Genomic DNA, 20,585 nt, shown 5'->3' with positions numbered 1-20,585 from the left:
ATATTCTCTAAAATAAGATGTTTTTAACAATCTTGTTAAAAAATTCTTGGGCAAAATATTTCTAGACTTAAAAAACATCAAGATTTTTCAAAACACTCAAGATACTATACAACTTATAATAACCTTGAAAGAGGTTTACAAGGTTGTTAACCAAGGTATTTACATACCAAATAATGTAAAGCAAAAAATTTGTATTTCTAATGACAAAAAGGTGATGCATTAAAGATTTATGAAATTAAAATTAAGGCTCTTTGTTATAGTTCTTTATGTAACTTTACATATTAGCCAACTTTGGAAATGTCAGTCTTGCACATTCTTGTCAATCTACTGCATTTAAAGCAGTAGAGTATATTAAGTATTACTTTGAATAATTACATTGCTACTTCTATGTTTGAGCATGCTTTTGAAACACTGTAATTATGAAATATTTACAATGTGTAGCCTTCAAACTTTATGTAAAAGCCCAAGTATGACTGTCTGATTTCAATACAAACAACATACTTGTAAAAACGTTTTTACTTCTCAAAATTAAAAGTAAATTACTACAGTTTTAACAAGCAAACCAGCTCTGAAAAGTTTAAACGTGTGCCTGAATGTGGACAGTAAAAGTTATGTGAAATTTCTCAGACAGTACTGTTTTTCATTTCAGACTGAACTATTTGTTGTATCAGACTGTTCTCTTTAAGCATGTAGAAAAATTAAATATTTCTTTAAAAAAATTATTCCAAGACCTACATACCCTTTGAGCTATGCCCATAGGTTTCTTGAAAACTCAATACTGTCTCCCAGCTTGTAGTGATTGGTCCACAGTTTATTTCAGGATGTGTGTTCAGCTAAAAGCAACTTGCTGTTTTCCAACCTCATTTCTCTTTTAAAAGCACAATGATATAAAACACTGACGACAAAACAAAAAAAAAAATAATGGAATGGTAACCTAAGGATCAAATTTGTTAGCCATTTCTCCTACTATATCAAAATTTGTAGTCAGAATTGTCTTTATTGACTTTATTTTTAATTTTTGTACACAAAGAAAAACATGTTCATATCCATCATGAACAAAAACTTAAAAAGGCAGAACTAGAAGACATTTGTGTCCTTCACCAAAGCAAAGCTGTGCTAAAGGTTCCAAACATTTCCATTTTTTAAAATAAATATTTTCTTTTTTCATTGTCTACATTCCAGTCTTCAGAATGTCACTGGAAACTGCAGCCTATCATGAAATACACACTTTAAAACAGAGTCCCAGCTCACTGTGTTTGGTAACTTGCCATACCATATCCAGCTTGGTTAGGTATTACAGGAGCACCTTGTCCCTGGGCAGGCTGAGCACCAAATCCACCCATCCAGGCAGCAGATGGAGATTGGCTTAAAAAGAAACAGGATAGTTAAAAAAAAGGGGAAAAATTATTTACTAGACAACATACTAAAAAAAAAAAAAAAAAGAACTTAAAAACGTATTTCCCACACAATCTTTGTACCAAAACAGAAAATTTCTTCTTCTCTTCAATGAGTAATTCAGGTTAAGCATTACAACATGTGATTCTTGAAAATATCATGAACTTTTCAAGAATAAAGGGAAAAAAAAAGCCCCACAAACCTTGGGCACTGGCTGCATAGGGCACCCACCTCCAAAGGCATGTCCACACACAAGTGGCTGAAAGTGAACATCAGTGATCCAGAAATGCAAAAAATACCCAGGGCCTCACTGGCATGAATACAGTGATAGCTTTATCAGGTATTAAGATGTTTAATTGGCAGCAGATAATGAAGATAACTTGACTAAAACAAGTTATTTCAAAGTACCCAGGGTCCCTGGCTCACACTCTCCAGTACTCACCAGTTCAAGTCAGAATCCACCATGTGTTTAGGTATCAGACAAGACCAGCACAGAGGTGGTGTTTGTGCCTTCCCACCCCATGGAATGTGCCATCAGGCAGAAGCCAGAGGGACTCACCCGGGTGTGTGTCCGTGGAATCACCAAACACAAGCTTTAAGCACACAGGAGCCCACCCAAGGTTTGACACCTTGTGCAGTCCTTGACCTGAGTGAGCCTGAAACTCAGATGCTGCATTCCTGGAATAGTCTACAAAACTCAATAAAATTACTTACTCTACTCCAAACCCCTGTTGATTCCATGCTTGGCCATACATCCCATAGGATGGTACTTGCCAGCCGTTAGCCATGTACTGCCCGTACTGCTGGGGATTGCCATAGACTTGGCTCCACTGCCCCCACTGGCTGTAATCCACCTGGGGAGAGAACAGTCCATCACACTCCAGCTTCAACACATGGCTTAGGGTGCATTTGTGCTGCTGAAGGCAGTTTTGGCTCTATCAATCACAGGGCTAAAACAGGCAATAATGAGATCAGAAGAATAAGACACCACTGATTTAATTAGATCCTTGTACTGAACACACATTTGGGTGTGCTTGAAATATCAAAGACTATTTGGTTGGACAGTCCCCTGGTCTGCAGTTAGAGAAACAGCAAGAATCAGAATTACCTCAAAGTTTCTCCCTATCTTGAATCATATCCAGAAGACAGTAACAGATATTCCATCAAAATCACTAGCCCAATTTGATGAACAACTGGAACATAACTGAGACAGAACATGGACTTTCATAAGAACTCCATAAAATTTACCCATTACAACTGGGAAGGCAGTACAAGTATACATGCAATCGCTTCTGTAATGCAAAGAAAAGGTTAAACTGCAGTTACCTGTTGGAAGTTTTTAGTCATATCAGGGGATTCTTTACCCCAATAACACTTAACAACATGTCCTTCAATTGTGGTTCCATTAACTGAAACAATAGCATGTGCTGCACTTTCATGGGTTGAAAATCTAAAGAATGTAAAAACAAAATCATGTTATTCTTTACAGTGCTTCCACCTTACTGTTAAAATACACGGACTCCATACATACAGCAAATCCAGGGAAAAACATCTGCTTTCACAAACATTCATCTTCTCAGGTAAAAAGATTGGTGGCCACTTTTAAAAGTTCCAAATTATTCTATGAACATATGGTGACAGCTTTTAATGCATCAGGAGAAATTCAATCAAGTGAAATTACAGAAAGATGAAACATTACTACATGCACAGACCCACAGATCTGACTTTTCTTTGTCCATACCTGACAAATGAGTAACCTTTTTCTGGAAACACCCTTATTTCCATAATCTGTCCAAATGGGGAAAAAGTCTGTCTCATAAGTTGATCTACAACATAAAAAGTTTTCAAATTAGTAACTGTCTTGGTGTCCAAGAAGCTTCAATAATAAAAAAGCAATAAAACAGTTCATACCTGTTAGCCCAGAGGCAATTCCTCCACAGTACACAGTACAATTTTTTGGACTTGACTGATTTACTACATCTTCAAATCTCAATTGTTTTGTGTTATCTGTAAAGAGAAAAGGCTGGTTTTCAGCAGTGGGACAACAGTAAGTTCCAGATACTCACCTTGTACACCAGCATGAATTTCACATTTAACAAAAACATTCGATATTTTATGACAGACCTGTATGGCCACCACTCTACCAAAAAATCTATTCTTTAAGATCTGGAAGGCAAGCTAGATATGTAATTGAAGTGACATGAGTCTGGCTCAAGATTTATTCCCCCACTGAGCAGTGACATGCAAGCAAACACAACCCAGCATGACATGAGGGCCTTACTTTCTTGTGTACTTTTGGGGGCTGGTGGTTTCCGCGTTGCCCAGTTAGTTCTGATCTGGCGGCCTCCCAACCACTGGCCTCCCATGTGTACAATAGCATTTTCTGCATCCTGGGGACACCAAAACAAAGGTTACAACACTTCCAAGCAAGAAGTTACTTCTAAGAAAGACTTGGTTGTCTGTTAATTCTGTTGACAAAATCAGTAACAGTACTAAGAAGTGTAGGAAACTCAGAACAATCCCAGCAAACATTCAAAAATTAACTGACATGAAGGTAACTGGTTGAGAAGGCCCTCAGAAGTCATCTGATAAAAGCTTCCTCCCACCCATTTTCTAAACACAGGTTAGAATCCAACTGCAATCACACACACACTACCTGTACATATACCACATATATATATACATATACACATATCTATACCATATATATGTATACTATACAAGCACCTCTGTTAGAATATTCAAAAGCTGCCCAAAAAAGTGCACAAGTCATACAGATGCCAGAAGCAATTACTGAAATAAAAAAACTATCATTGAAAAAAAATAATCAAAAATTTGCCAATTGATCATACTAAAAATAAAGAAGTATATTTAACAGTAACAAGCGAAAAGTCAAAATACTTGAATAGTCAAAATCCCTCACTAGAAAATATTTTAGATATAACCTAAGTAAAATTTACACCACGCAGTAGGTGTTTGCAAAAGACCTTGTATAAGATCTAAACGTGGGGGTTTTTTTTCAGAATCTTACTATGCACTCAACATAACAGATCAAGTTTAGGTAGAAAAATTCTAAGTTCTGGGAGGGCTAAATGGTAGTTACAAAGCAGCTGTAATGCTGAGATACAAACGACTGAGTGTTTAAGTTTGCTTTTATTTATTATTTGCATACATCCCCGTCTGCTCTCTGCAGACATGCAGTAGATGTCTGAATAGACTGCTCTGTAAGTTCTCTAAATATTACAGTTCTCTAAAAATTGCATGAACACACACAAGAGTTCACGGCCCACGTGGCTTAAACTCTTATCTTGAACATGACTTAGAAAACTATCTAAGTTCACACTGGAAGCAGAAACATTGAGTTAGCAAGGGATAAGTTTGCTAACACCTGCAAGAAGCAATTTTTTCCCCAGCTGCTTTGAAAGAAGAGAGGCAGAGCAAATAGTCCATGTTTGGAATGCTTTTCCAAGGGCACAAAGTTACATCAAAAATCCGCCAAGATCAAGGGCCAAAGGAAACAAGGACCAGCTAAAGGTGAGCTCTCAGCATCGTCCTGCCTCACACTGAAGGCTTCTCTTCTCAACACTCTTCTCAAACTCACTCAGGACCTTGATATTTTTAAGTTTTAATTACACAGAGTGCTCATTTTGAAAAATATACAGAAGTGAAATTATGGAAGATGGTCAATAATAATAATAAAACCAGAAAAAACCCTAAAAGACAAAACCAAATCACCAGACAATAAAAACCCCCTATTTATTCAAGCACCCTTCTCTCCCAAAACATAGTGAATAAGTTACAAGCTGAGTAGGAAAGGAAACTACCTCTAATGAATCTTGCTGCTAGTTTTGAGGATCACAGCTGTGACAAAAATGGAACAGAGCCCAGGTCACAACTGATCCAGTTTAACACAGGAGTTTAATTTGCTCTTAACTGTGGAATGCATTAAGACCTCAGGCTGGAGTACCTGAAGTCTGGGAACATACCCAATTCCCCAAATGTAGAAGAATGACAATAAATTCTCAAAAACAGGCCTTAAACTACAAGCTCAGGATGGTTGTACCATAACCCTCCAGGTACAGCTGCTGTGTGAAAGAAGAGAGCAACCAGGACATAAAATTTAGAAGTACTTATTAGTGCTACATTTAGAATTCATGCAGCAATTCTGTAGAATAAACACAAATTTTAAATTGGAGTCTTCATGGCTCAGTCTGAAAAGTATCCACTGACTTTCATTCCATGACTGCTGCAACATTTCCCCTCCAGTCACAGAAGCTGAACACAACTGTAAGGTAAGGGAAGAGGGTACAAGGAAATAAAAGAGCTATTCCTTATCTACTGCAGCTGTAACAGGGTCAACAAAACATCAGGGGAAAAATCCACTAAATCAAGGCATCCAACTGCAGTATCTTATGGCATCTGCACATCTGAAGGAAAGAAATTCCAACTTTTTCTTCTGATTACAACAGCTTCTGTTACAGAAGAGCCAAAGAGATTCCTGGCAGGTAAGACTTATGACCACACAAACAGGCTTTATATGCTAAAATGCTGAACTGTGTGTGCTTTTCCTACACATAATATTTAAGGAAAATGATTCAGTTTTCCCATGTTGTCCTAGTTGTACATACAGCTCCTGTACATGTAAATTGATTTCCCTTGGTGAAGTTAATAACAGCAAATACATAAACGAGCAAACTAAACCAGGAAAGTAGGAACTACTTTAAATCTCCATTGTGATTACTCACCAGTTTGTTATAAAAAGATACAAAACCATAGCCTTTTGACTTTCCAGTTGCCATATCTTTAACTACCCGTGCATCCCTGTGAAAAGAAGCACAGCTATATGAGGGTAATATTAATCACCTGCAAAATAAAAACTAAAAGGAACCACACACACTGTATTGTGAGCATAATTTTTTCTTATAAATTCAGTTAGCCCTAAAACTACAGTCATTCCTGAACTCTCCCCTATTGCTTCTTTACCTGTTAGAAAAAAGCAGTAGGACAAAAAAAATAACATGTAATAAACATGCAACCTATGCACATAACCTATGCTGGCTATAACTAGAATGTTCAAATTTGAAGTATAAGAGAAACAAAGTTTCCTTTTCTAATATTCTATTGGCTAGGGTCCTCTAAGGTTTACTGTTCTATAAATTACTGTAACAATTCTATCTAATTTACCATGCATTTTCTAAATAGTTAAATGTCTTCTGCCTAGTGATACAAAATATATGAAATATTAAAAAAATCGAAAAAGAGGAAAAAATAGGAATTAAAAGGCATACATGGCCTGTTAACAGATTTCTTTATTTTTCTTGGTCAATTCTCTACCATCATTTTGGAGTTTGGGTAGCTGTAAATTTTGAAAAATTGACATTTTCAGAAATTTAAGAAAGGAGAATAAAACTAACAACAATGCTAAGCACACCAGTACGAAAACAACAAATTTACACAGAAATTTTAGTGAGTAAGTTAAAATGATTGGAAATATAGAACTGCACTGAATATAGAATGTTAAAATGTAAATACTAAAATATGTATATATAAATAATGTATAATAAGAATAAATAGAAATGAGAAAAAATCTACAACTGAGTTCCAGTGTGCACAGTTCCTTGCAGTTAGCCTTCAAGATCCTGTCCATTCTTATGAGCAATTCTGCAAAATAACCAGAATGCTATTACTTTTAATTGTGACTTGGACTTTAGAAAAACTGCAGGTCTCAGGTATAAATATAGATCGAGAAACAGAAACCTGAATTATTCTCTTTAAATTGATTTTTAAAACAGTACTACTTACCACATTAAGAGACAAAAAGCAAAGTAAACAAAACAGCAGAGGTAAGAAATAAGATTTATGATTCATTTAAAAATACGCGTACAGAACAAGAGAAAAATAAGAATTTTGTTCTTAGAAATATATTCCTGTAAAGTAGTACAAAAACCTTCATGTGCAACTCTTAAAGATTTTTATAAAGATAACATGATAGAAGATTAACACTTTTTTGGTTTTTTTTTCAGAACTCTTAAGCACCTATATATTTTAGCACTCACAAGGATTCTTGTAATGTTCAGTATGTTCAATTAGGACACCAGGTGATTCAGCATCACCTGAATTGTCTATGAGAAGTTTAAAGAAACATTTTCTTAACTGGCAGAAATGTGCACATATTGTAAAGCCACCATTCTTTAAGATATTATAATCTTAATTCATCCCATTATTATCCAAAAAAAAGGAGATTTCATTCTCATAAGTACCAGCTTTTTTCAAGACATTCACAAGTTATTAACTGGCTGCTTCACAGAATTATATTCCAATTGCCCAATTTTCCATACTGCCTATGAAATGCAGTATGAACCCACAAGAAACACACAAGGATACCACAGATACCAGTTTTTAAGTCACTGCTCTGTACATCAAATTCTCAACACCAAAAAGTCACACTTAGGAACAGTAATTAAATTTTAATAAAAAGTTGAAGGACATCAGCATATAAATTAGGTTAAAAGCACATTGCTTGCAGCAAATCAGAGCACAATTACATTACTGTATTTACAACCATGAGAGATACTGAGATACAACCCCTCTTTACTACCCACCCACCCACCCACCCCAGCAAAATTAACATCAGAAAAATTATCTCATTAGATAAGAAATAACATTTCATCTTAGAAACAAATTCTATCATATTTTCTGACTGCTATTGGAAATGTTTATGATGATACTTACGATATTTTACCGAAAGGAGCAAATGCTGACTTGATGTCTTCTGTTGTTATTTCTGGACTTAAATCCCCAACGAACACATGGAAGTGATCTGAAAATAAATAATTTACTAATCAAATATTTAACTGCTATCCAAGGTTGCAACTCCTGAGAAGGTGATGTTCTGCACACGGGACTGGGAACCAGGAACGCTCGGGACTCCATTTGATGAGCAGCAGCAATTTAATCTGTCCACTCCTGTTTCCCCAGTTGTAAAGCACAAACAGAAGAATTAGTTTGCAAAATTCTATTAAACACAAGATGGGAAGGAGAGAAGTTACGTTTCAATGCATTTATGACAAATCATTACCAGGCTGTGAAGTATTTGTGTAGAAGTGATACTGTGGCATTACATTACTTACTGGATGTATCTTTTTTCTGGCTACTTGGTGTTGTTGCCCAGTTTACTTTGACCTCCTGAAAACAAGTATAAGATTTAGTATGAATTCACAAAATTATTGCATCAATAAGTTCATTCAAGGGTGGGTTACAACTGTCAATGTTTACAAACCATCATTCAGTATAAACCACCATCATAACTAGAACATCACAAACGATACGTTTCTTAAACAAGACACACTTTTTTTAAAGTCAGTATTTTAAAAATATTATTCTAACAGTACTAAAACTTGGTAAACATCTTCAACAGCTTTATTAATACTTGCACACAAATCTATATTGTTTAAATCTAAGATTACAATGTAAGCAACTTACCTTTCCCAAAATTTTTCTCCCATTCATAGCAGCTAATGCAGCAGCTGCATCTCTGTGTTCATAAAATTCCACAAAGCAATAAGGGTCATTGCTTGTATGCTGCAAAACAGAAAATCCAACAGAAGAGTTGACCCTTCTGCTATCGGGTTGCTGAGAAGAAAATCCAGGAAAATATATTACTCATAGCTAGAAACTTTCAGAATGATTTGCATCAGATTTATGAAATTGCCTTTGACATTACACTTAAATGCAAGAATTATTAAGGAGGACTTTTTCTTAAAGGTCTAGCAATTTCTGAAGATAGTTTACTTTGAATGAGGACTGAAGTTTACTGAACTAAAAATAATTCAACTGCCAGAAAAGTGATCTGCAGACTGGATGGAAGGGGGGATAGAAATGGAGAGAAGAACAAAAATGATCAACTGCCTCATGTGTACACTCAAAGCTTGAAAAGTTTGTTCCCCAGATACATTTTCACCAATATTCTCTTGTCCTATTTAAGAAGTCTTTCCTTTTATTTGACTGAAAATCACTAGCAGGCAGCAACCTAGAAGTTGCATATTCTCAGTCTCAAGTGAAAAAGGTCACACCCAACAACTGGAAAATAATCTTTAAAAAAAAACCCCAAACTCAGAACAGTTTGACTGAGGGAAAAAGATACTAATCAGGCTGTTAACTCTGTTAAACCTCAGGTACAAGCTGTTTTTGCAGGATAGACTATCAAATCACCTTTAAAATACCAACTGACAGAGATCACCGAAGGCATTAATGTACCAGAGTATAAAGTGCAAAGACCAGAAGAGTTTTCTGAAAAGTTGATCAAGTGGAAAGGGTGACTAAAATGCCAACATTAACACTGGATTTGATCTACCCCAAAGATGTAACAAATACAAAAACTCCAACCAAAACATCTCCATTAACTGCTCTGCAGCTATAGAGACCAAAAGTTGATAAACACTAATGTTAAACTAAACAAATTATTCCTCACAGGGATAGGGAAGGGTCTAGCACTTAGAGAAACTGCTTTGGCATCAGTGTTCGTGTATATCAAGCTGCCCCACTCCAGGCTGAACACAGCTCTAAGAGGAGGCCTTTTCCAGTATTCCTGTGTATCTTCTGCCAACTCTAACACGCTCACACCGACGAAGAAATGCTAATCCTTCCCCCTAAAACTGGATTGTACACCCTCAAACATCTCCATCTGAACAAGGGAAGCTATTGAGATGCAACAGTTGAACAGATCACAAGCCCTTTATACACCTAAAATGATCAAGCAGTCTGAAGTCAACCTTCTAAACACTGTCAGTACCTGATGCACAATGAACAGTTGGGAGCAAATGCACCTGACATCATAAAAAAAGAGTTTCAGTCACAAAGTGCTCTACAAGCAAACTCACCTCAGATACCCCTAATTCATCCCTCTTCCCCCAGCACTCTGGGAAACCCATTTAAGGCCTCCTTAGCAAATTTAATGCTGTTTATGCTTCAACTGAAGGGCAACTTTACTTTTAGCTTGTAGTAAGGTCTTTAGCACTGAGAACTTGTCTGCAGACAAGTTTGGTGTTCAAACTACCTGCAAATGCTGTCCCACCACCCCCTGAGTATTATATACCAGTATTATATACCCCCAGAACAAACACTTGGAATCTCTAAACACTTGACTTGCTCATGGCACATTTCTGCTAATGAAAAAGAATGAGTTGATACAGCTGCTAAAAACTGGAAAAAAAATCACAAAATTCTTAGAACATTCAGGTACAAACTTAGCTGATGGTGGTAATAACACTGGACAGGTAAGAACCACTTGAACATGACTCAGTTCCCAGGAAAGGTTTCCCACCCACTGGCTGGAAGGATGAGCAGCATGCACAGGTACTTTGAGAGCTGCAGGCCAGTCCCAGTGCAGAATCCAACCTGCACTTGCTGAGTGGTTGGTGGCAGGGGCTCAGCCCAGTGCAGTCACCTCTGTGTCACTGAATACAGCTGGAGCAGTTTTTGTTTATCTACTTACTTCATAAAGATGTCCCACTTATGTATATCTTAAAACCACAAAGCCTCAATCAGGGTAAAGTGAGTGTTAGAATTTCTCCTCTGGTTCTCAAGAAACCAAACTGATCTAACAGCTCTCAATCAGCCCGAGGTTGGAGCAGCAGCACCTTATTTCTGGAGAGCATGACAATCAAAACTGTTTCTTCAGAGAAAAACAACTGTGCTCTGCCAGCCTTCTGTTACCTTTCTCCAGCAAACTTACAGTAAATGTGGCACAACTCAGTGTCACATGGGAAATTATTAGTCCAGACAAAGATGAGAGTGAATAAAGAAGCACTAAGTGGTTAATAAGGAGCTAAAACCCAACTAACAAAAAGCTGTGTGTCACAGTGAAAGGAAAACAAGTCCACAGAGGAGTTTCTAGCAGCATTCCTAAAGAAGTCTGGGCACAAGACTTGCCTTTTAATGTTTTCATTAATAATGTTAACAAAAAACTAATGTAACTGTCCTCGGGAAATCTGTAATTACCAGTTAGTATAAAGCATAAGAAGCAGTAAAAGTGGGAAGAGAGCACAGAAACCAGGGTTGAAGGACCAAAGACTGAGCCTAGCAGAGGTTCTGATTAGTCCCTGTCTGCTCCAAGTTTATCAGTTGTAAATGCAGAAGGAAGGAAAAATATCAGGGAGCCAGAAGTTTTCTAGGATGTGTCAACAAGCTCACAGAAATGGTCACCAACCCATTGCAAACACCAGAGCATTTGCAATGGAGAGGAGAAAGTATTAATACTTACCAGCACTTTGTACAAAAGAACTTATCTGGAATTCTATGGAAATTTTGTCACTTTGTTTCAAGGAAAAATTAATTTAAGAACAGACAGGTGCAGACAAGAGCTATTTTTAATGGCACAGAAGAGGCTCAGGAAGAGCCAAACTTATTTTGAAGGATTTTTTACTTTTCATCCATAGCAAAGGATCAAATAAAATGAGAAATGTACAAAATAACCACGAATAACACTCGGTACAAAAAGGTTTCTGATCATCAGAACACTGTGGTTCTGAAAAGAGGTGGTAACAATCTTTCAGATGAAGTGGAATCTCATCACCAGCTGATGAAAGGTATGTCAGGGCTACAGGCAAAAGCACAGGACTGCACACAACAGGTCTCTCCTGCACAGTCATCCCCAAAGCCCAGCACAACCAACCTAAAGAAACCCATCACCAGTAAGGTCAAAAGAAGCCCTCAACTCACTCCATTTATTTTGGACAACCCAGGATAAAGTTACATTGCATTTGCTACCCCCCTAGATGTGGAAGGCCTTACCTCTGTTATCATTTTACAGCTTTTGCATGGTCCAATCTGGCTGAATAACTGAAGTATGAGAACTTCAGTCACATCTCTGGAGAGGTTTCCTACATAGCTACACAAGGAAACAAAACAAACAAACAAACAAAAAAGAAAAAAAATAAAGATTTTAAACCAGAAATTTTCACCTTTTCAAATGTAATTACAATTTTAAATGACTATGAAAAAATCTCCCTTTAAACATTGCAGACATCTTAAACACAGTATTTACAAATTACTTCCTATAGTTTTAACACAACATTCATATAGTTTCTAAATTATAAAGTTGGCCACACAACTGAGATCCTGAAGCTTGATTCAGACAGAATACTGGACATCAATACCTAGTGCCAATCATTTCCTTGGCAAAGAAATGTCAAAAGCATGAAGAACATTGCTCAAGAAAGTTGGGCAGAACAAGCAACCAAATGGGCAAAGGTATTTTAAGTTTCACTTCCCACTGAACATCTAATCCAGAGCACTTCTGAATTTGGGGATGAACCCACATCCAACTCCCAGGAGCTCAGGAGCAGCTATTGGACAAACTGTGCTGCCTTGCAAGCAACCAACTCAACTTTTCTGTTTTCCTGAACATTTGGAAAACCAGCCCACTCACCAACACACACGGCAATTTATGCAGCATTCTGCCATAGGAATGCTCTGTACAGCATCCATCTGAACAGCTCCCACCTCTGTTACACTCCCCAAAATTCTGACAGGGTTATTGCAATATCACACAGATTTCTGTGGGGGGTTTTTTTATTTGTAAATCTTGAGAAATAATTCCAAGTTTTGAAATATTGATCAAGTTCAGATAAGACTCCTAGATTTCCCAGGTCAAAGATGACTGAGAAAGTCATGAATGCAAAACTAAATTCTTTTTTAAAATGTGACTAATTTGTAATCCAGTTGTAACCAGAGTGATCAGTTAAGAGAAAGGCTTGTCCCACTAACAGATGTCAAAAGCCATCAGCAGAGGGGCATTCCTCATCCTCACAAATAAGCCTGTCAAAGCAGAAAGTATTCAAATGCAACCAATAAAGTGAGCAGAACTTTTTGTGATTTAGCTGTTGAAAGAATACACACTTTACTCCTTTTGCTCTGATTTGTTATAGAATGCAGTAAACTAAATACAGTAAACTAAAGTCAGTCTGAGCTGTTAAGACACTTCAGTAAACAGAAATGTGAGCCAGCATTTCTTAGTCTGTGCACAGACCGATTTCTTTTGAGTCAGGTAAAGAGCTGGGCACTGAAATCGCTGTAACGGGCACCCTTTGACATTTTGGAAAAGCAGCTCCTATGTGTGACAACTGGACTTTCATCTGCCTTTGGCAGAATTAGAAAGGACACTGTTTGTTTTCATCTGAGCACCACACAACGTTATCTACAGATGTGTGTTTATGTCACTCTTTAAACACTATGAAACAGTTCTGCAGTTTCTCAGTCAGGACTTCAACGCTACCCAAGATCCAGAGTGAGTTTCTTACATATATCACATCACCTGAACATAGGAACAGCCACTAAACCTTTCACGTACTCAATACTTTCTTACTAAATACACAGGAGTTAACAGAAGTCATTAATACAAGTGTGTATCATTAGGAAGCATTTCAGCACAGAAGTTAAAAACTGCAAAATTCTGTAAGACTCTTACAGGACAAACTGTCCATCTCACTGACTTTTCAGTTCTCTGTTCTGAAACTTAGCAGTTAAACATTTATCCCTGCCTTCCTTCTGAAATATTAACTCAATTTTTGTTAATCATTCACCCAGATTGAATTGTAAATCACTAAAACTTCAAGTGAAAATATTAACCTTTGCAGATGCTACTAAAATCACATGGAAAATATAACTGCCAGTGGGAACTCCCATATAAAGGGTCAGCAGTGCTGTGAACTTATTACTAGTGCTTGTTTCCCTTTTACCCTATAGAACAGTATTAATTAATGCCAGGCTTTCACAGCACACTGAAACAAGCACCTGGACACTGGCACTGACATGGAATTAAATACAGTGAAGTGCTATTAACATTATTTCTACTGCAAAATCAGATGCAGTAAGTAAAATTAATACTACCAAAAACCTAAATATCATCCTCTTCTGTATAATATTAATACGTACTTTGGAAACACAAGAAGTCTGAAAAGCAATCTGAAGAAGTCTTCTTGGTCTGACCAAAAAAAAAAAATCCAAAATAAAAAGGCCAGGAAAAGCCATTCCTCAGAAATCTATTCAATTAAGGGCAGACAAATTACACTGACTGCTGGAAGAGATTACCAGCTGGTTTTCCAATACCACTACATCTTCAGCAAGGTAGCTGTGAGTGAGACTGCTGCATCACAAACCTTAGCTATGAAACAGGCTGCCTCTTCATAAAACTCAGCAGTGTAAATCTGGACCACCTGCCTGCTGCATCCAGATGGGATGGGAGATCCTACCAGTCCATTAATTCTCCAAATGCAATGATAAATACTGCCTTGGTGTTTAATATCACCACAGTCAGAGGCATTCCTACCTTTCACAAGCTGCTAATACTCCAAAACTTGAGTACTACACATGCTGAGAACAGTGCACACTAAAGGTTCATGTCACAAGGACAACATCCAGAGACCCAAATCCCTCAAAATGCACGTTAAACATGGGAATACAGACATCTACAAATTTGAAACAGTACACTAAAAAGTAAGACTTGATGATTTCTTTCACATCTTTAAGTAGGTTGCAGTAACATCACCTCCTTCAGTACAGTCAGAGATGACTTTAAAAAAAACAACAACATTGAAGCAAACACCTTCAGTGTAAATGTTTGAACATCACAGAACTGTTGAAAAATGTATATTCAACACATCAGGAACAGACAGCTTACCTTTCTGGAAACACAACACCTGGCTGAGCTGATGCCATCACCCGCCCTCCCCAGCCAGCCTGCTGCTGCACCAGCTTTCCCTTTCCTAACTTCATTCTACTTGAGGAAATCAGAATTATCAGAACACCACACCCCAAGAAAACTTAAGACTCTCAACATGCTATATATGTTATTTCAGTATTTTTGGACTGATACAGTCTAGAGCTTAAAAAAAAATTATAAAACCCAACAAAAAAGCACTTAGTATACTTTTATAGGCTGTTGTCATGGTTAATGTGGCAGGGCAGCAAAAGTTGTGGCTTTTTGCATACAGGCAATAGTGTTTGCTCCTTTCTGCAAGTCTGAAGCACTTAAATACCAATTAAGAAGCAGATACAAAAAGAAAACCCAACCCATAGACAGATATCCTGATACAAATTTCAATATATTACACTAGAATAACAAACCACTTGCAATTCAGAGACCTTGTAGAACTATCAAAAGAATACAAGAATATACAATACAATACATTATCAGTAAGTAATGAGTTTTAGAATTAAACTCTTTCTTTCTACTTGAGTGCAAAAATCCTCTTTGTGAAGGTAAAGAGGTTTGTACTGTATCCTAGACTGGGAGGGAAGGAAGGGACATTTACAGCCACTACTTTTAGGTCCACTAAAGTCCCCTACATACTTTTTTGAGGAAACATAGTAAATGTGATTTCACTGTCACACAGCCAACATGCAAGAAATGGCAGTTCCCATGTTTAAAAGAAGAAATCGTGATAAGCAATAAGGTAAGTGATGAAGAGCCCAGAGAAGTTCTAGCAGCACCTCTGCCTAGTGCTAGGGAGCTACTGCAAATAAAATAATGCCAGGGAAAATCCACTCTGGAGCCTCCACTGGCAGCCAACATTCCTCTGCAGGAGAGCTGAACTGAGAGAAGGGTGAGAGAAGTGAATCCCAGCAAAGTCTTACTTCTGCACCCCATCCACATTCCAGGACACTTGGAATACTCCATGGCAAGGCTGATGAGATAGATAACAACTTGTATGTATTCAGTGACTGCTTGGGAAGTCACAGAATACCTACAAACCACACAAAACATTCCTAAAACAAGAAGAACATTCAAATTTGGAACTTTTCTTCTGGTTATCAGTGAGAGCTGATAACAGCAGCAGCACATCAGGTTTCCAATAGTTTAGTTTCCACTTGAAAGTAGAAGCAGGACTTGGAGAGAGCCTGTGAGATCTGATAGCACTCAGAAAATAGAGCTTTCAAGTGTTCTATTAAAAAAAAAATAGAAATCAGAAGCCCACAGCTCATCTTAGGACCAGCTAAAAAATTACATGTGACAGATCCTACAAAAAGGCCCTCCTTTCTGGAAAGCTTTTTGGCAGAAAATATGGAAGGTTATTCTTCACATTTCTATAAAGGCCTATGAGTTATGAAATGTGAGAAATAAAAATGCAAATGGTGTCTATTTTCTATATTAAGCCTGAGAGAATATTCTGAATTCTTAGAGGTTCATGACAGGCCTCTCATGATTGCAAACAACGTAACAGTCCTGTAACTATTGCAAAGGGAAACGATCTTTATTCCTGAGATATTCAACATGGGCATAAATGTGAGGTGGTTGGGTAGGTTTTTCTTTCTATAGTTAAAAACCATTGCTTGCAACTGTTAAAAAAAGAAAATTCCTAACTTACAAGGTTAGTTTTTCACTCTTGAAGGAATAAATGAAAATCCAAAGACATTCATAATGTATTGCTTTAACTATCAATCAAGTGCTTTTGCACATGGTCAAATGGCTACTGAAAGAATTTGTTCCTCACTTCCCCCCTCCCTAAAATAAAAAAAACAAACAAAGAAAACTGAGAAGTTCAATTTACAATATTTTCAGTGAGTTTTATTTATGAGATCACAACCGCTCTACATGCAAAGCATTACCCAGGATACTAATCTTTAAAACACAACTTGCAATTCTAAACCTAAAGATATTTCAGATGAAAGTAGGGACAAGAGGGTGATGTAAGAAATGCCACAGCGAAATTTTTGTCTTCCATGCAAGAAGAAGCTTTCAGATAATTACAGGAAAGCAACCCCATGTGACTGTGGTTACTACAGAACTACCAGGAAATTAATGTATATGCTGTTTATTAGTTTGACAAATTAAACAGTCACATGTGCAATAAAACATTTTGGGCAGCTGCAGAGCTGCTACTTTCAGACATCTCAGTACAAATGTGTTTTTTCCTTGTTAGTGACAAGTGGGCTAAGTCATCCCTCCTTGATGGATGTGTTAGTGAGCAGAACCCACTCCCAACGTGCCACCAAAACTTGTTAGCAGTAAAAGAACACTTTAAAACTTAGTGGAGATATAGCACTTATTAAAAAAAAAAAAAAAAAGGCAATCATGAAGAAAGGAACCTTGAAAATAAAACTGAGTAAAAACACTGTGTGACTTTGCTCTTTTCCCTCCTCCCCTTCTGCAGCAACACTCAAACCTATGCCCACTATCAGGGCCAAGCAAACTCGGACCACCTGGGTAATCAACACAAAAAGCACCTCAGATTTGCTTATATAAACTGTGCATCTCAGGGAGCAAGGTCTAAGTACTTTATACTACACCACGAACAAGTTAAAACAACTTCTGCAGACACAGAAAGGAGAAAACACACAAACAGCCCGGAGAAGCCTTAAATGCCAAGTCATCATTTTGGGAGCGAAAACGATGAGACCTTTCACTCTGTTTCAGTAGCTTCTTTCAAGTGGCCTTCAATCCAGACTATCTTTGATAGCTTCTCTGAAGGCTACTGTGCCAAAAACTAAATAGACAAAGATTTCATTTGCGCTGTCCCGAGCTGTGTTTGCCATCCGGGCAGCCCGGGCATGAGACCGCCTTTCTTACAGGGACAGCGGGGCTCACACAGCCCGGAACACCCCCTGGCAGCCCGGACCGAAAACCCACGAACCGGGTAAAATATCACGGGCATCTCCAGCGCCCGGGCACACGTACGAGCCGACGGGACAAAGAAAATTCATCAAAACCATACCTGCGGAGTTGAAACGAACTCAACGCTACCCCCTCCAAAAAAAAAAAAAAAACCAAACTCGGATTTATATTTTTAAACAGAAAGCAGATGACAGCCGCCGAAGGGAGTGAAACTGCCCAGAGAGAGGCGGCCAGCACAGTTACTCCTTTCCCCAGGGCCCGATACCTTGTTACTGAACCGCACCGTGACACGCTGGAGGGAAAAGCGATCCCTCCCGGCTTCCCGGCGCTCCCCATCCCACCCTGCGCCGGGAGAGCACAAAGAACTTCCCCAGCGCCGGGACCGGGGCGGCCCGGCACCCCCGGGGGCGGCCTGGGACCCCCGGGGCACCTCCAACACCCGGGCACGGCCCCCCCGGGCCTCCGGAGATGGGCCCGGAGAATTCCCGGGCCCGGCTCCGGTTTTCCCGGTGTTTTCCCTGGATCGCTGCAGCGCGATCCCCCCGCGGGCCCCGCGCTCCAGCCCGGACCCCGCTCCCGGCCCTCCCAACACGCTCCGCCGCGCTCAGCCCCCTCCGCTCCCCCAGGGCCCAGCGGCACCCCCCGGGGGCGCATCCCCTCCCTCAGCCCGCCCGCCCCGCCGCCCGCTCCCCACTCACAGGGTCCTGGGCTGCCCGTCGTCTTCCATGATGGTGGGCGAGCGCCGCTCTCCGCAGCCGCGCCCCTGGGGCAGCGCCGGAGGGGCCGGGCCGCGCGGGGAGGCGAAGGGAAGGCGAGGAGGGTGCGGGCGGCCGCGGCTCGCCCCGCTCGGCGTGGCCCCCGCGCCAGGTCCCGCGGCCGCGGATCCCGAGCGGGAGAGGCAGAAGCGGCACCACAAAATGGCGGCCGCCACCAGACGCTCAGGAAGCCGCGCTCCGCGCACGCGCCGCCCGCGCGCGCTCCCGGACCCGCTTCTGCTCGGCGGCGCCGCGGGGCGCGATGGGGCTCGTAGGCACGGCCGGGCGCGGCGCGGCGGGGGCCCGGGGGGCTATGGGAGTTGTAGTTCCACCCATAGGGCACGGAGCGGGGGGCAGAGGGAGGAGAACTCCCACTCCCGGCATGCCCCGCGGCGGCGGCGAGGCGGGGGCGCGCCCTGGCGGCCGCGATTGGCCGCGGGCAGCCCGGGAACTTTCGCTTCGCTCCGGCCGCCGTCCCGATCCATGATCCTGGTCCCGAGCCCAGCACTGAGCCCAGCCCAGCCCTGATCCCGAGCCCAGCACTGAGCCCAGTCCAGCCCTGATCCCGAGCCCAGCCCAGCCCTGATCCTGATCCCGAGCCCAGCCCTGATACTGATTCCCTTCCCAGCCCTGATCGCAGTCCAACCCTGATCCCGAGCCCAGCCATGATCCTGATCCCAGTCCTGATCCCAGTCCAGCCCTGATCCTGAGCCCAGCAAAACTCAGTCTCGGCCCCAGCCCCGACCCCGCTCCCAATCCCAGCCCTAATCCCAGCCTCCACCCCAGCCCCAGCCGAGCCCCGATCCCGGTGCCATCCCTGATCCCAGCCCCTTGGATGGACTCTGAGCAACCCGGGCTGGTGAAAGGTGTCCCTGCCCATGGCAGGCCATTGGGACTGGATGAGCTTTGAGGTCCCTTCCGACCCAAGGCATTCCACGGTTCTGTGACTCCCGAGCCCAGGGGATGATTCCTACACCATCCACACCCACGGGCACGGCCCCGCACAGCCCGGCGGGCTCCGGGGCATGAGCACGGTGCCAGCTCATCGTAAAAACCGGGAGATGGGGGAAGCTTCGGGGGCTCTCTGGGAGCAGAGGCGATGGGGGAAGAGGCGTCTGCCCCTTTTCACTCCAGATCCCTCATAACGAGGTGTTACAGACACTGCAGGACTTCACCTGCACGTTCAGCAGAAGCATCAAGCAGTGGTTTCTGGAGACTCCTCTGGAAGCGCTCTCCTTTTTATATTAAGCATAAAAATCCCGACTGACATCATTAAACTGTTCTTGCTACCAAAAAAAAAAAAAAAAAAAAAAAAAAAGGCTAAATGGAAGAATTTTTATGGCAGCTTTTCTTTTTCTTTAGCTGGTAAAAAGCTAAATTAGGGATTGTCAGTGAGGAAATGGATCAGAATAGCACAGGCAGAGTAGGAGCATCTTCACATGCAGTTGCTGCAGATTAATCACAGCACTCTTATTCTGGAAGAAATTCAGTTTGTATACATATGGAATATTCAAGCACTCTTAAATACGCCCCCTCTTCCAAAATAGCAACATCATAGAGAAAACTGCCTATATACTTACCAAACTAGATATTTTCGTGCCTGCTGCTCACACAGTAATGTTTTCCTCTCTTTAATTTAAACAGGCAAGACTGTTGCCAGGCACAGACTTCTGGAAGAAATTATTCCAGCACATGGGCGCAGATAGAGGTGGTTTAAGTAACTTTTTAAAGTGCACGAAAACCACAAAAAGCTGAATACATAAGGACTTACTGGGATACTCTGATCACGGGTTTTGAACAGCCAAAGATCTGCGTGCAAACCA

The 20,585-nt window shown here is 40.4% G+C and overlaps 2 protein-coding genes across 4 annotated transcripts in view; one reads left to right on the top strand and one right to left on the bottom strand.

Moving 5' to 3' along the window:
• Positions 1-20,585, top strand: part of INPP5F (inositol polyphosphate-5-phosphatase F) — a 278,232-nt gene that overhangs the window by 167,273 nt on the left and 90,374 nt on the right. The gene's annotated exons all lie outside the window — the stretch shown is intronic.
• On the bottom strand, positions 978-18,952 carry TIAL1 (TIA1 cytotoxic granule associated RNA binding protein like 1). Of its 3 annotated transcripts, none has more exons than XM_064663646.1 (12): positions 18,706-18,952; positions 12,187-12,283; positions 8,878-9,027; positions 8,526-8,580; positions 8,128-8,215; positions 6,141-6,216; positions 3,677-3,785; positions 3,307-3,402; positions 3,137-3,221; positions 2,722-2,845; positions 2,110-2,249; positions 978-1,365 (listed from the first exon to the last, which is right to left on the bottom strand). In XM_064663646.1, exons 1-12 carry the CDS (start codon positions 18,732-18,734, stop codon positions 1,248-1,250), a joined length of 1,167 nt encoding a protein of 388 aa, XP_064519716.1. In that variant the 5' UTR covers positions 18,735-18,952; the 3' UTR covers positions 978-1,247. The 3 variants fall into 3 exon arrangements, with proteins under 3 accessions (XP_064519716.1, XP_064519715.1, XP_064519717.1); XM_064663645.1 differs by having other exon boundaries at positions 8,878-8,976; positions 18,706-18,911; XM_064663647.1 differs by lacking the exons at positions 8,128-8,215; positions 8,526-8,580; positions 8,878-9,027; positions 12,187-12,283; positions 18,706-18,952 and adding an exon at positions 6,684-6,757.

The sequence above is a fragment of the Pseudopipra pipra genome, chromosome 8 (assembly GCF_036250125.1).
Source record: "Pseudopipra pipra isolate bDixPip1 chromosome 8, bDixPip1.hap1, whole genome shotgun sequence".
NCBI lineage: Eukaryota > Metazoa > Chordata > Aves > Passeriformes > Pipridae > Pseudopipra > Pseudopipra pipra.
This window is presented reverse-complemented; position numbering and strand designations above follow the sequence as displayed.

What these genes read in the sequence shown, in the direction of transcription:
- TIAL1 (XM_064663646.1), bottom strand. Translation starts at nt 18,734, where the DNA reads ATGGAAGACGACGGGCAGCCCAGGACCCT. An exon ending in CCAGAAAAAAGATACATCCA is followed by an intron (nt 8,216 to 8,525) that starts GTAAGTAATGTA and finishes ATTTATTTTCAG; the next exon opens with ATCACTTCCATGTGTTCGTT. An exon ending in TGACTAAAAACTTCCAACAG is followed by an intron (nt 2,250 to 2,721) that starts GTAACTGCAGTT and finishes TTCTCTCCCCAG; the next exon opens with GTGGATTACAGCCAGTGGGG.